Raw genomic sequence first — 16,687 nt, forward strand, 5'->3', positions numbered from 1 at the left:
AAAGATCTTTGCAGCTAGAAATTAGAATAAAAATTCGTCGTCCGGACTAGGCGTTGTAAATATCGATGTAATAAATACTTTGTTGTAGTACCAAACAACTGTTGACATGTGAAGAGCAGAAATGGAGGATGATTAGTTCCCTGCAAAGAGCAGGGAACGCATGAATGACGTTATTATGAAGTCGGTGGTTGGTTGGTCATGTGTGGATGGTGTACGTGTGTACGACGGTGCGTGCGTTCATATTGAGCTTTTGGGGGATAGTGGCTACAACACTCTATATAGAGGGAAAAGGAAGAGAGAGCAATTATACTATGTGGGATTATTGGTAGTATTAGTAGCATATTGACTTTGGTGTGAAGAAGTGTTAGTGTGTATTGACAGGGTAGATTAGCTGACAAAGCGCACACCGCTCGAGCGTGCAGCACAATCTGCGGCAGCAACAGCAGGACTGACTGCCTGTGACGCAAGTCGGAGCCTAGGCTTGGCTGGCTGTACGCGGGTATTCGCTCCGCAAGCGTTGTGTGAGTAGCAGCTGTGTAATCTGCTCGTACAGAACTGTGTCTGCTAGTGAAGCTTGCCTGAGCTGTCATTAGTTTAGTGCATTTGAAAGTGAATAGTATTTGACATTCGATGTATTTGCGCTGGATTCGTGTAACTTTTTTTTAGTGCATCTATTTTGCAATTGAACACCTTAAGCTGAAGCCTGAAACTTAGTACCTAAACGCTAGGCGCAGAAAAGCCTTGTGCGTTAATTTAGTAATCGGAAATGATGTCTTACGTTATGCACCAGCATTTGAAATGACTTTAAGGTCCTGATGTGTAATTTTTATTCGACGTCTGCCGATGGAATTTTTCTCGCGAACTTTTGATTATTATGAACTGAATGATGTCTCATTGATTGAGCTGCGTGTGACAATATTTGAGGAGACTCGTCTAGTGGCCATCACTTGATATGTAAGTATTAATTTCAGACGACCGAAAATTATATTTAATATGGTATTAACCTAAGCAATTTTTTATGAATCCAGTCTGAATAATATTAGGTTCGTTTATGAAGTAGTAAAAACTTGGGTACCTATTTAAACTTTAATATCTTCGTTTCATTTGACATGTTACTTGCTGAATCCTGTGAAAATTTGCATTCAATCCTGTTGTTTTTGATCAAAGTGAGTGAATGTTTCACTTGCTGAATTGGTGTAGCTAAATGGTCAAAAACGGCGAGATTTGTCATTTTTTGTCGGTTTTAACGACAAAATTTTGTGTGAACTCGGACGTAGGTACCGAGCACTGACAAGCTGTGTTGTATACCTAGTTTCGAATGCAGAGCAAGTTTTACCAGCTTGCAAAATAATTTAAACATTTATTTGTTTCACTCTAAAGTCTAAACAAGTTTGAGTAGCTAGTCAACAAGTATTATCGTTATGCTGGTGGTCGGCAGCTTACCTAATTTTGTTTGTATAATTTGATGCTAATTATATTCATGTATTCATAAATTATTGAGAGAAAATGTAATCGGTACCCTTGTCACTTTGTCAGGCTTGTGCACTTTATAATCTACTTTTTATTTGATGATACTAGATATTTTTACTGTACAATCTTCTTTATTTTGATCATAATATTCTTTAAAAGTTACGTCTTTTCTTTCGTCACGAATTTGAATTGGGTACCTCAGTAATAGCCCAGTGGTTCATTATAGTATTATTGGACAGACAAGAACAACTGAACAAGCCTTTGAGATATATCTGAGCATGAGTAAGAAGCAGCCAACTCACACCTGGCTCTGGTTGGGACTGTAGCTAATCGACGAAAAACGTCTCTGAGCCGTCAGTGGCTGTATCAGGCGGCATTCCTGGCCTCAACTTTCTGTCGAACGACCGGAACTGCTGGAAGGAGCGGGTCAGATGGCGTCGGCGAGGACTGACGCTTCGGGTGGTTCTTGGCTGGTTGTGTCGGTCGGTCGGTGCCAGACTTGATGACACCATTCCGCCTCGACTGATGAATGCGGAGTCATTCATAAAGGCTTTGCTCTTTGCTGAAAATACTTCAAATTCGTTCTGCTGGAATACAAAAATATAATTGTAATGAACTTGGGACACTTGTTATTGAACGCATTTTAATTTCAGCCGCGGGATTTTGAAATTATTTTTGCAACTGGCATAAACAAAAGTTTTTAATTGATTTCAACTTGGTAACAATTATGTAGAGGAGATGTTGATTCTGGATATAAGAAACAATGCTTTTGGAGATAATTTTATTTAGCATACTTCTAAGTTATCAGTTATGCCTAGCTAAGCTAGCTTCAATTTTTCGATGCCGTTGTTCATCTTTTGTGAGAAAAAATTATTTTAATGTTCTTTCAATGTGTTTTAATTTAAGGAACGTATAATTGTACATTGTATATGCCTAAGCAATACAACATAATTGCAAATTATGGATTCAGGAAAATTTTACAATTTTGCCTCTGCAAAGTCAGACCGGAGATGCTCTTATCATATTTCTCTCAATTTTGTTGGAATTTCTATAGTTTGTTTCATGCAAAATATATGTTCTGGCAATGAAAGACATACCGTAGTTTATAAGTGACTTTGTTTAAAATATGTTTTGTTATTAAAAACTACAATTTTGGAAGGCCATTAGAATTGACTGCTTAATGTATTTCGCATCTTCACGTGACTCTGGCCCGCTTCTTGTTTAAGAATATATACATATATATTTAAGAAACTTTGACGGATGTCGACTTGGGAAGTGCGCCGCCCGCATGCCCGTTTGTCACGTACGGCAAATAAAATGCGCTGATGAGTAAAAAAATGCGTTTGGGTCATGTGCCTTCTGGCCGCGGGGATGCTCTTAGCCTCTTCCACGAATCGTAGTTCAACAAACCGTAATGCTGTGGCTACCTGTATAAGTGCGTATTATGCCCATTATTTATTGGTAAAATTGTATGTGTTCGTTCTTTTTTTCACTATAAACAAAGAAGGTGACTGTAAGCAGAGGATCTTTTGTGAAGACCTACTGGGACTTGTAATATCCGAAAGTCCAATATTAATTCTTGGTATAATGTTTTGGTTAGGTCTCAAACATACTGTAGTAGTTGTTTGTGGTAGGTACAATTTGTTCCTTATTCGGTGTACATACTATTAATATCGCATCTTGCTGAAATAATGGAAAAAATTCATTTCTTTTTCAATTTTTATTTTTCTATGCAATACCTATATAGGATAAGACGTTCATCTTTAACAATTGTTATTGATGTCTAAGGAGTTGAACCATACATAGACTTGGGTTATTTCTGACGAGTATCTGAAATTTCCAGGAAACTGATGGTGGGAAATGTAATAGAACAGTTCGAGAGTGTAAAAGGTGCTAAACTATATTTCACTGAATTCGCTGTCGTTTTCTCACTCTTCTGCCCTGCCGCTCAAATACAAGGCACTGGGAGTTCTAGCCAAGTTCATGAGGCGTGTGACTCACGAGCTTCTCTTTCTCAGTGCCATTCCCTTATCTACTCGGTAATCTCGTTGCATGCGAGTGAGGTCTCTTTACCACAGTCCACTAGGATTGACATCTGACAGCAGGTTGGTAAACATTAGTGTAATGAGTCATCACTAAGCATGAACTTACAAGATCTCGCAATCGCCGCGTTGGACTCTTGAACAGTTGCAGCAGTTGGCAACCAAGTTGAGCGGTCGGTCAGCTTTGGCGCGTGGGTTCCCCCCTTTTACACCCCTGCTCCGGCTGTCGGCTAACCCCCTCCAACTCGCTCTCCCTTACCCCTGAAGGCATGGCTTAGTGCTGCACCCTCTACTCCCGCAGCCGCGCTGTCCCCACTCTCACCCCTTCTACCCCGACAATGCACTGCAACCTGCCAGACACTGTGGCTACACCGCCTTGCTTCCTACCACCTGTGCTGAGCTTGTGTTGTCTTCATGGCACTAAGTATACTGACCACTTCAACTAGTTTCGCAATGGTATCCTCTATTATCTTGAAGATAATCTTTAAGATAAATAAGCTCATGATTTAACGAGCTCATGATTTTTCAGCTTTACGGTTCAAGTTCGTGTAATAATAATCTAGATCCTGCAATTCATCGAGAATCGAGTGGCGTAGCATATAGTATATACTGATAAACTATTTTCTATTCTATTGCCCACACGAATTAGTCGTAATTGTACTCATCGTGGATACAAGATATTGAATGGGTTTATTTCGTAACTGTTGTAAGCTAAATTATATAATGTAATGAAAATCGGGCCTAGTATTTGCCATATCCACAAATAAAAGTTATTACTTTTTCAAGAGCGATTTATTCTGACATTTAGCTCAACTTTGTCTTGAGTGAGAAAACGACATTAAATTATATTCTCAGTTTGCCTACTGCTATTTCATGGAACGCATGCAACACTATCGCCTCGAGATTGATAACAAAGAGTAGTAATATTATTGGATATTCAACAGTTGCGATACTTTATTTTGATTGAAGCGACAATATCAGCGATGAATTTTCCTGATACTGGCGGAATAAGGAATTCAATGATGAATTGGGCTTGTTTAATGGAAGAACGTTTCCAGCTCGTGTCAAGTTGATGCTTCCAGTCCAGGATGTTATATGACGACAAAGGCGCGGACTATTACTATCCCTAATAATGTGGATGCAACAGTAGTGGTGCCGTTTTCGTCCGTGACATTGCAATGGACTCGAGCGAGCGGTTCAGGGCCATGTGTAGCATATGTTGTTGCAGCTGCTGCCTCATGATCTACGTATATCTCTCTCTCTCTCTCTTCTAAATATCTCTCTCGTAGGAACAGTGTGAGCTTCATGACGATATGGCTTTACACTATCATGTCACGATTGGGGTTGATAGTCATTTGGTAAAAGTTGAAACTGCTCTACTGTCAACTTATTCTAAGCATAGTCCTGGTGCTCATCAGAAAGTTGGATTCACTTGACATTGCCATACTATTTTTAAGGATAAGGTTTATATTTTTGCATTCAATTTCAAGGAAACCAGCTAATTCTCTTTAATCGATTTCACAAATTTCTTTGATGCGATGCAGTTCATTTTGTAGAGATTAATGTTAATGGAAGGTTTGAAAAACGGTGTTATTTATTGAGTATAATAATATTGAAATTTATGGTTTTTTAAAAGGAAAAAAGATCTGTTTAAACTTCAACTTTGGTTAGTGTAGATTTTTGCTTGGTGATGAAAGATTCGTACGGATATTCATATTTTTAAATTAAGGGTTTTCACTCCTCGGAAAATGGTAAAATTATTCGAAGCTTTTAGATAATGCGTGACTTGTCTCGTGAATTGGAGAAATGCACGTGCTCTGAGAAAGTACAGTATATAAACCGTTGGTATAAAATTAGTGATGTATCGAATCACAACACCTGTATCAATTTTACCGATCGTGCGACCTATAATTTGAAGCATGGCTGCACCTCGATATTCAACGAACTCTGCCCTCGGCAGCTGTGCTAACGAACTAAGCTGGGCTAGTATGTAACGTTGAGAGGCTTCCTAGAAGCCATCACTTCATCCTCTTGAAACATCAGGTGGTCACGCTCTAGACTTATCGGTCGACTACTCGTGTTTGGTGCCTAACTTCTTCACCTGCTGAGATTTAATGCAGGTGGAGAGCAATGACTTGGTTGAGTTTAGTTTCCGTAGCTTGACCAGAGTTGACCTACGGACCTGGACACGGCACTCTGTAATCGAATCGTGACACGCTGTAGCCTAATTGAAATTATAAATTTTATGTTATAAATAATATTGTGAACCCAAGTCTTTCGCAATAAAAACAGATATAACATGAACTTTTAAAGGGCGCGTACTATAATTTAAATTTGTTCCTGCAAAGGGGGGCAAAGAAAGCGTGTTATGTACGGTTTTTCGTGGAGTGTTTGTCACAATTAAGGCTATTCATTAATATCGGTAATAGAAATTATTCTATTCCGTTTCAGATGGGAGGTAGAAGGCAAGAAGGAATGTGAACAAAATGGGAAGTTGTCCTAAGTTGTGCCTTCGCTGGAACAATCACTCTGCCAACCTCTTGGAGTCTCTCAACTGCCTTCTCTCTACCGAGCAACATTCGGACGTCACACTCGCCTGCCAAGGTAAGCCAAGACATGTCAGAGTAGGGCAATACTTGGACAGTGAAGCGTTTTGTCTTCTATTTTTACATAGTAAAGAATTGTCTATAAAGCGTATGCTTCAACAGAAAAAAAGAAGATGTAAATAATCCATCTCCTAAATACTATACTATGGCGCGATTAAGTTACGTCAGATTATAATTATTATTAAGTTTGATGCAGCAGTTATACTCTTCATTAGAATCTGGAGAAGTTTGGATTTCAAGCAAACCCCGTAATTTTACACAATATTTTTTCTCTTTCATACAATATTTCGTATTTTAAAGCACTTATTAACAACTCTATTTAATTGCTGTTGGTGCGCAGGTAGCGATAACAAGTCTGATTACGTGTGCCTGACGTTTTTTCCCACTTGAAAATTGGCTCACTACTCTAAGTGGTTGAATGAATACTTTATATCTGAAAGAAAACTTTTATTACTCTCTTCGCCACTTCAATCAAGAACCAACATTGTGTAAGTGAACACTGTCTCTTCAATAAGTATTCAGCCAACATGGTGACGTCACTGAATACGCCACCGTGTAACGTCTGTCATCCTCCCTGGCGCTTTGGTGACATCATTACAAGTCACTTCTCAGATCGCTTTACTAAATTCTTGCGCCTCTTACCTCATCACGTTTCTCTAATTTAGAATATTTAAATAAAACTGTTGTCATTTGTACGGATCACTTGGAGGATATTTTATTTTGTTTATTTACTAAATTACCTGGATAGATTTCAGTGTGCTCCTGTTGTCCGTCATATTACTATGCTTGAAGAGAGGCGAATCACACGTTTAACAACTGTTAACAAAGTGATCAATTAATTAGTCTGTAATTAATGAACTAATTTGTATGATTTACTTAATGAACTACAAAACTAAGTTATTATTAAGTAATTAGCTAATATATTCTTACATCCTTCTAAAAAATATGTTCCGATTAGCAACGATATATCTGTTGCTGCTTCAATTCCTAAGGATATGAGGACTGCACCTAGTTTGGTGACTCTCAGTTTTGCCGTGCAGGAAGCAGGATAGGTCGACGACCTTCTTCTCAAGTTTTGTGCATCGAATTAATTAAAATTCGGGGCAGGGACGACGTACAATCAACTGCCTACACTCTCGGAATGACATAAATATACGTCTTAATCTTCAGTTTTGGCATGTCCGCACCTATGGGTGTAATATAGCGAGATTGAAGGCACCAGTAGACTAGAAATTTTAGTCTGCTCTTAATAGTAACATTATCGCTGATGGTGTAGTTACGAATTTACGGAGAGCAGATGTAAACAGTAAAAAATAGATAATTTCTAACTTAATCCCATTGTTATCAGCTTCCAATGTTGTGTAAGATTGAGGTCATAAGTGATGAGACAGGGAAATGTTTTCTTCTGTTATTTTGTTATCTTATTTTATCTTGACACGCTCGGCCACAGCTTCCGGGTTAATATCAGGCATGGCAAATGCGCCATTAGGCTGTAACCGTCAATTTCTACTGCTATAGACGCCAGTTTTTAATTGGGATACTAACTTCATTTGAAAAATTTTGGACGATAAAACTTGCTTACCATGCGATGCGGTACAAAAATTGCTTAAAAGCTGTTTTAGCTTTAAGTGTACTAAGATTCAACTGAATATAATTTCACGGTAAAAAATAATTTTATTTTAGGAAATTAGCTAGGCAATTTATTGTATTGATGCAAGCAGGTTATAATATTTATTTTTTTTTTCAGTTGAGCTCGAATTGTGGAGGCATGACTACAGAAAGAACTGAAGGAAATGTTTGTTTTGCAGGCGAGGTATGGCGTCTTCATCGTTTGGTGTTGAGCGCCTCTAGCAGCCACTTTGCCAGTCTCCTGGCAGACGTCACCCCTGGGCAGTCACCTCTGATCATAGTAGATGGGCCTACCGCTCATGATATCGCTGCCCTGGTCAGGTTCATTTACTACGGCGAAGTGAGCGTCGACCAGGAACATCTGCCCGATCTTCTCAAAACTGCATCAGCGCTCAAGATCAAAGGCCTTGCTGAGTTTCCGTTTGAGGCTTCAGGGGCACCTGGTGAGCATTCTGGACTCCTGTCTGTGCCGCGTGCTGTCATTTCAACTAACGAAATTATCGATGGCAAGTTTCCACATGCCTCATATCTATCGAGTGCGTCTTCAAGCGCAATTTATGCACCAGACGAGGAGGTTGAACCAAAATCTTATCCTGCCGAAGCACTACCACTGAATCTTTCTTGCAAGCGGGATAGTTACGGAGAAAATTGTTTGAAAGGGCCCTTGGTTTCTAATCCTGAAGAACGTGAAGCTTGTCTTCCACGTTCTGTGCCGATCCCAAATGAAGGCCGCATAAATGTTCCGAATTACATCGGCAGTGATCAAAGAACACACGAAGCCTTTGTTAATGACTCATCTTCAACAAATAGGCGTGATCATGCATTCAGTAAAACGTCACACTTAAGTGAGTCACAACCTTGCATACTCTTTCCTAGGGCCGATGTGTCATTCGGTGAAACTTCTTGTGTTGCTCGAGCTCCGTCTCGTTATATCGTAGCTGATAGCCCTGGTTTTCACGGTAACCTATCCGGATTAAAATTTGCATCTGGAGTCATACGTGAAGTTCGTGCGGTGAGCCTCCCTGAAACAGTATCAACTACTGGGAGCCAAGCATCGCCAAACTTCAATCTAAATCTTCCTTCTGTAACGGTACCGATCACCCAGACGAATTTAGCTCACAAAGAGTCTTCTGTGCTGGTCCTACCTCAGCCTCCGATGAAAAGGTTGCGGACTCGGGAAACTGGTTTGTTTCACTCGCCTCAACCATGCATAGGCGGGCGATCGGGCATCCCTCAAGTTCATCAAGGTGGTCGTTTCTCTCCCTGTTCGACGGGTGTTAATACTTCACAATCATCCACTATAGTACCTTCGACTTCAGGAAATTTGAACAGCCCAATCAAAAGACAGGAAGAGTATAACAACGCTTCACAAGGATCACTATCAAAGGGCGAGGCTACCTCCGAGGGTTTCCAAAAGTTACCTCCCAAAATTTCATCACATTCTGTTTTGGCTCAAAAGTTTAAATTTGTACCGATAAAGACGGAGTTGCCTGCATCCGATGAGAGCGCTAAGTTGAGAAGCCCTAATGAGGCGACGTCAAAAATGACGTTCGTCAAGGGTCAGCATGTAGTCGTCAAGTCAGAATCGATTGCAATCAAAACTAGTCCACGTTCCAGCACAGATGATACATATTCCCCTGGAGATCCAGAATTTGGGGCCAATCCAATTCTGTCATCGGCTTTCTTATCCAACAAAGTTGTACCGCAAGTGTCGCCCCACTCAGTCGGCATACCCACTACTTCGCCGCATAAGATCTCACAGTCGTCGCACGTTCCCAACGCCAATTCCCCTTCTGCGCCTGCTGCTTCGCTGCCATCTTCTGCCGTTTCAAACGTGTTTCCGTCCCTGCCTACCGACACAAAACAACACTTCAGATCAAAATTAGCAGAAGAGATTGAGTTATCCGCTGACTTGCCTTCCCAGTCAAGCTTGGGCAAAGGTACAGACAGGTCCCGAAGTTGCAGCAGTCCGGGGGTGTTCTTGTCTCAATGCATGCCGAGCCAGTGTAATTCTCCAAGCTTTTCCCTGACATCTTCAGTGGCTCCTGCCACGACTACAGCGACCTCTTCTGCGTCTACGTCGCCGGGCTCGTCGACTGTGGCTGCTGCTGATGGTTCCTCGGCGTCATCACAAAGAGTCTCTATTAATATGAGGACCTTCAAGGTAGGATATCTTAAATCTTTTACATTCTTTTCCTACTTTCTAATTGCCTTTGACTGTGAGAGCTGTTCTAAGTTTCGTTAAATTTTGATGTGGTTGTCACAAATTTGTATAATTTCTCGAAGTGGCTTTAGATTCAGTCACTTAGGAGTTGATGAATTTTTCACACATTTATTTCACAGGAAATAAAGTTTTGACTTCGTTCGTGTAAGCATTATTACTAATCTCATTTACCGAACCTACAGGAGGAGTGGAGGAGGCAGCTGCTTGTAGATTACGACACACGAACAAACATGAGCATTTGCATGCTGTGCTTCACTACCTTCAAGTCGTACGATGGGCCACGCAAGAACACGTATGTCAAACATGCCAAGCGTTTCCACCCTACCCTGGACAAGTATGATGAACACGAGCGTGATGTCATCATTCAGAGCTACGAAAGGCAGTTCAAATACGACCAAGATATGCAAAAGGAAGTCAATAAAACGTTCAAGTGAGTTTTTCTTATTTTGAGTGTAGTAAATAGATGCGAGCTTCTATTATTCATTTAAATGTAACTTTTTCCAATTAACTAACAATTATGCTATCGGTTTTATACTTTTAAAGAGTTTATACTGCAAAACGCCATGTAGCTAATAACATTTTGCTAATACTATTTCTCGTGTTAAAATAATGAATGAATGTAAAATATTTTTCTGAACATTGATTTTCATATAATGGCACCGTTCACTGATCTCATCACATGACCTTTAGTGTCACCATTCTCTGATTTCATCACTTGACCAGGTGTGCGACAAACCACTGAACTTGACCCATAGCTATTGATGACTCTACCTACCGAACTAAACACATTATCATACCACTAATGGCATCCCATCCTACTATTTACCTCACTACTAGTGACACCATCCACTAATTTTTCTACATGACCAGGTGTGGTGGAGTAAGCAGTGGCGCCACTAGTGGTCGGCTAGGGAAGGTGTGGCGCATGTCAGTGACGGGAACGACGGGCGTGAATGCCAGTAGTGGAAGCAGCACGGGTAGTGGCAGTCTTCCTGGCAGCAGACCTGACACTGATGGCGAGGACGATGGAGGAGTGCATCATTTGGGTGAGCTCATCTTTTATTTTAGTCATTTTTCATATGTTTGTGAAAATTTCTCTTATCTATAATAACTTATAAAAGTTTGTCATCTCTACTATGTTTATGAAAGTTCGTGACAAATATATTATCCTTATGGAAATTAGTGTCATCTACGATATGTTTATTAAAGTTAGCTACTATATGTTTATGAAATATGTTTGTTAGTTTGAGTTATTGATTGTTTGAAGCCTAGTGCTGTAATAGATATATAGTTGCTATTTCAGCGCGTATCTACATTGGTGTAATTCGAGAGGGAACATACTAGAATGAGAGAAAAAAAATTGTAGTTTTAAATGTGATTTTGCAAATACTAGACGTTAAAATTTAATTCTAAAATATTAGGGATTATTAATCTGTTGTTTTTTTTCTTGATGATCCAACCGTAACAAAATATCTCATATGCGTATTATTGCTTCTTTAATCATTTTCATTATTTGTTTTAAAATTTTCGACTACAGATTAATTACCTTTAACCACTTGTTTGAATAATAAGAATGAAAATTTGAGAGTGTAAAATAAAATAATCATTCGTGTTTCGATTTTTGGAGAGTATCAATTTAAAATTACTACTGGGTAACTCGTCAAAGAAATAATTCAAAAAGTAATAACTTTTAGTGAAATTCCTTTCAAGTACATCGGTCCTTATTTAATGCTTCATTATTCCAGTCACTCGTCGCTCGGAGTCACCTGACAGCGACGGCAGCGTCGACCATCAGGAAGGACCTCCTGACGCCGGTGTTAGCTCGCGACGCGAGAGCGGCGACCGCTCGTCTCAAACATCCACGGCATCCGCACTCAAAATGAAGGCTTTGACCACTACGGTCTTGTCAACTACATCTCCTTCGGGAGCTGTTCGTCCTGAAGTTGCATGCAGTAGTCCACCGACGCCCGCACCTGTTCTTGCCTCCCCAAATGTTGTTATTCCGAACACGTCACAGAATGTTACTCCCGTAACTCTTCTTCCGACGCTCGCTTCAGGGTCTGTCGTGGTCTCAGCTCCATCAACTCGCATGTCGTTTGTATCATCGTCGATGCCGTGCTCGTCGACGTTGGTCTTTGCTAACATAGTGCCGTGTACGACTTCTGCAAGCGGCCTGCACCTCGTCACGACTTCGTCGAAGCATGCGTCATCGGATTCTGCAAACGTTCTCGTCAACAATAACGAAGTGCCGGTTGTTGGGAAAATTGGAGTCAGTATTGTTAACAGTCGCATTGGCCCGCAGCTTCCCTTTGCTACTTCTCCCACGTCTATTCATTTGTCTCCTTCACTTCCTTTGACCGTTCCTGTGCCATCTACTCGAATCAACTCACTAACGAGCTATTCAACGGCTTCATCGCTCGTTAGCTCATCATCTTCCTCTACTATAGTGGGATCTCGCCTCCCTTCGTCTGGAGCTGGCGAGGGCCACAAGACTGTGAGTGGGGCAGAAATACCCGCTTCTTCAAGACCAACCAACGTCGTTGCAGCAGCTGATGGAGCTGACAATAGCACTGCAGTCAAGGTTGCCGCAATGTAACACTACGCTGATATTGCTTGCTGTGATGATTGAACGTTATCTTGGTACAATAATCTTTTTCAAAACTCGTGATACCATAAGCACTGTTTTATCGTAGATAGGTGAAACGTTGCACAATTCGCGCAATATCGCTTGCATATCTCGTACTGGAATTTTGTGCACTGCCATAGGAGTGCTGTTGAAGAAGTCGTTTGATATCACCTTAATTCTTTAATTTTAGCTTTTTAATGATATATCAGGTTTTTAATATCCGTAGATCCGCCAATTTTGTATGATTCACAGTGATGGGTAAATTTATTTGTATAAATTTTCTAGCAACTTTATTGTAAAATTGGTGCCGGTCTTGAGTCCGTAGATAATTTTGCTGGACATAATTATGTGCAGCGAAGTATGTAAAAAATTTTATCGTATGTAAAACATTTATGCAAGAAGTTACAAAAAGGACGTTCAATAATGTCATCGAAATGATGCTAAAAACTAAAAGTATTAAGAAAACATTCGTTTTAAATATTTAAATTAAATTATTCTGTTGCTTATGGAGTATTGACGCAAACTTGATTGAGTAATAATAAGTCTTCTTTTCCTGTCATTCCAGACGGAATAAAAATTTGTGGAATAAGAAGAAAGTATCGCTACTTGAAAATTGCTCAACTCTTGATGATTTTACATAAATTGGATGCCGTAGACGATCTGAAGGCCAGATCGAGGCCCAGCGTCGTACTTAATTGATGCAAATCTTATGCAATAAAAGTTTTTTTTTTAATACGCGGATTTTTATAGGTTATGTTATTAGGACTAACTGTAAATAGAATGCTGTTAACTTGTTATTTTAAGCATATCATAATGTACCATGCTCATATCATGCTCACCGCCGGGCGCTTGTAATCTTATATCATATTTCCATATCATATCTGTGTATCATGTATGTCTATGCCTTGCTTTATGCCGCATTGCCTTCAATTCTTGTGTCCGCGCGCAAACGAACTTCTATTATTAATTGTCCTATGATGTTGGCTTCTCATGCGCTTTATAACTCGTCCTGTTAGTGCCCAGTCTGTTAGATGACGCTTGAAATTATACTGCATTTCTTTTAATGAGCAACAAACCGTTGCTCACATACGCTGCGGATTTCTGTCCAGGTAATCGTGGAGAATTATTTATGTGTTTTCTGTATTTATAATTGTGAACTCGTATGTGGATTTGGTGGGTATAAAAATATTTCCTATTGGTTACTGCAACAGAGCTTTGCCAATGGACTTAGCTACTAGCTGAGATATCGAATTTGGTTGCGTCTTCACATTGTTTCCTGGGAGCCGTTACCATCAAAACCTGCCCCAAACATATTCCAATGTTATTTCTTGAAAAACGCGGGTTCTGTCGATCTTATTTCTGAATCATTTTGATTCTTCTTAATCAAATCTAAATCGCTTATAATGATTCTTCTTAATCATATCAAGATCGCTTATAATCTTTTGTTTGCACGATTGCACCTGAGGAAATTTATTTTTTCCAGCATTTCCGTTTTTTTGTTTTCTTTAAATTAATTTCATTACTTGATACTTGTATCAATTGGGAGGGAACTGAGTTGATTGTTAAAAACCGATTTGAGTGAGCAATTTTCATCAAATCGTGAGTCTAAATTCCATTCATCTGAAAGTTAAGGTTATCATGTCAGTTCTCAGTTTTGTAAGTAGAACAAATTTGTATTTGACCTTTTGAGGTTCAGGTTCTGATGGTAAATTGTGCTCGATGCATATCAGTTTAGTACCTTAACCATATCATTGCAGCACAGCACTCTTCCATCCGCCGCACGTCAGCTTGCCTTACTTACGCTATTGTTGTATTCTGAGTGTCCGTAGTTCTCTGTCGATAGTATGTAACTTGTGTATTGTCTCTTTCAACTTACATGAGACTTTAGAATCTTCTAGTTAGATGTTCCATAGCTCATAGATATGTAATTATTCTAGTAAGAGCGAGTTATTTTCATCACAGCTTTACGGCTAGGCTTCAGTAACCTCTGCCAAAATGTCAAAAACTGGTTGGCAGTTGTGCGAGATCATTCTAACTTTTAGTGAAGGAAAGAAAACTATTTCATTCTGAACGCCATTCATGAATGACGTCTCTCGATCGTTGACAATGCCATTACTTACGGACTACTTGTAACTGTGGGGTGTGTTCCAGCCAAAAATTCTATGACTTCGTTTACGACTTGATGGCTCGGACGATTAAAAATTGTGTTTCAACATGCAAAATCAGATTAAGAATCGTCTGCTACTAGTCAGATTGATTATCAAAACCGGGGACATGTTTACATTTATTATTGCCATCGAAAAGACCAAACAGCGAAATAAATAAGCGAAATAAATTTTACTTCAAGCAAGATTTTTTAATTTATGTCAAAAATTTCTATTGTAACTTGATTCTTGATGAACCTATCGCCTGAAACGCTCAAGACCTTTTTTTCATGGCATTTTATACTTGAAATGGAATTCATGTATTTTTTGTCTTAAAAACTTGATATTTTGACTTTGACAAGGAAACCTTAAGGACTTGTAATTTTATATTTGCCTATGTGCTTACCATTTAATCATTCGTGTATTATTTTAAAATGTTGTATATTGCGTCTTTTGTTTGGAATGGAAAATTGCACTATATTTGATATACGTCTAACTTTTGTACCAAGAACAATGTTGTTTTGTGGCCCTTTTGATCTCCTCGCGCGCTGCATTGCCCCTATACCAACATGGCAGCTACATTTCATGCTACATGTTAAGGTTTAAATGAGAATAATGTGCATTAAGTGTCGACTTCCTCACGTTTAAGTATAAATGACAATAACGTGCATGAAGTTTAGACTTTGTCACAGTCCTCGGTGTTCGCGATCGCAGCATGCAGCGTGGTAGGAGTCTAAAGTACATTGACGTTTGTATGTATATTCCGATTCCCTTCGGTTGAATTGCTTGCTCATTGTACAAAGACTTGTACAGTTCACTTGTTGCTGTCGAGAATATACCCTATAGATGATCATTACTAGGATTAATAGCATAGCTTGCCATACTACTTATAAGGTCTTCTCCTTCAGTAAAAATCTTGGAGCATTAACCATCGAGAAAGCAACTCTTGGAAAGTTCAAAACGAACGGCATTTCAAATCCACCATATCGATTTAACGTCTGAGAAATAAAATCGATTTCTCACCGCTAATGTTAAGAATATTAGTTTTCACGGCTGCCTTATTTATAGTTGGTTTCTATTGATTACCCAAAGAAACTTCGGGATATTTTCTTCATTACGGAAGGATGTTTGCTCAGGATGGCGTCTAACCAAAGACATTTAAGTGTTCTTGAGCCTTCATTGCGCTATGGACGACCTCTTGCCTTAATGCAGGGTACTTTTATTGACTAGTTGTACGACAAAACTCACTCCGCAGTTTGCTTTTCTTGTTTATTATGTTGCAACTTTGTTGCTCAACGCCATTGTCTGACGTTCATCCTGAAACATCGTTGAATTTAATTTAGGAAACTGTAAATTTATATTGCAATTTTTCACATTAAGGGAAACGATTTGTCCAATTGGTTTCCAGTTTTTGCTTGAAGAAGCTTCATCCCAATAAGATCTCAATTATGATATTTTTGAGTTATACCATTGTTTTAAATCTTTACGATTGATGCGGGATTAGTTCGATAAATTGACCTCAAGTCACAGAAAATGTCTCCATTGTGTGAAAAATATTTGAACGACACTTGGCTGAGTTAAAAATTTTCTTCCATTTGGTGTATGATCAGTGTTTATATCAATTTAAATTCATATGCATTTCTTTTTTCTATTATTGATACTGAAGTAGCAAAGGCAGGGTCTATTCATGTACCGTGCCAGGACACAGGGTTTATATTTTGTATAAATATTTGTTCCATTACTATGAAAATATTTAGCTTTTGTTGACGATTTTGATATTGTAGCTAGGTAAGAGTTTGTTGCCATCGATTGTTATGCATCCCGTTAATTATAAGTCCAAATTCATGCGGAACTGTTGCAAGGTATGTCATGTACAACATCTCGTTTATATAATATTTACGTTTCGAAAATAATGTTGCTAGTCTTTTTAATTTCTTGTTGTTTGT

General features: G+C 39.2%; 1 protein-coding gene across 1 annotated transcript; it reads left to right on the plus strand.

Annotated features, from left to right (window-relative positions):
- Positions 1 to 520: 520 nt before the first annotated feature.
- LOC108667897 (mucin-5AC) lies at positions 521 to 16,314 on the plus strand. The gene is made up of 6 exons (XM_018154999.1): positions 521 to 954; positions 5,964 to 6,116; positions 7,927 to 9,911; positions 10,154 to 10,401; positions 10,842 to 11,017; positions 11,717 to 16,314. The coding sequence occupies exons 2-6, from the start codon at positions 5,999 to 6,001 to the stop codon at positions 12,565 to 12,567; spliced, it is 3,378 nt and encodes a 1,125-aa protein (XP_018010488.1). The 5' UTR covers positions 521 to 954; positions 5,964 to 5,998; the 3' UTR covers positions 12,568 to 16,314.
- The last annotated feature ends 373 nt before the right edge of the window (positions 16,315 to 16,687 follow it).

The sequence above is a fragment of the Hyalella azteca genome, unplaced genomic scaffold (genome assembly GCF_000764305.2).
Source record: "Hyalella azteca isolate HAZT.00-mixed unplaced genomic scaffold, Hazt_2.0.2 contig13914, whole genome shotgun sequence".
Taxonomy (NCBI): domain Eukaryota; kingdom Metazoa; phylum Arthropoda; class Malacostraca; order Amphipoda; family Hyalellidae; genus Hyalella; species Hyalella azteca.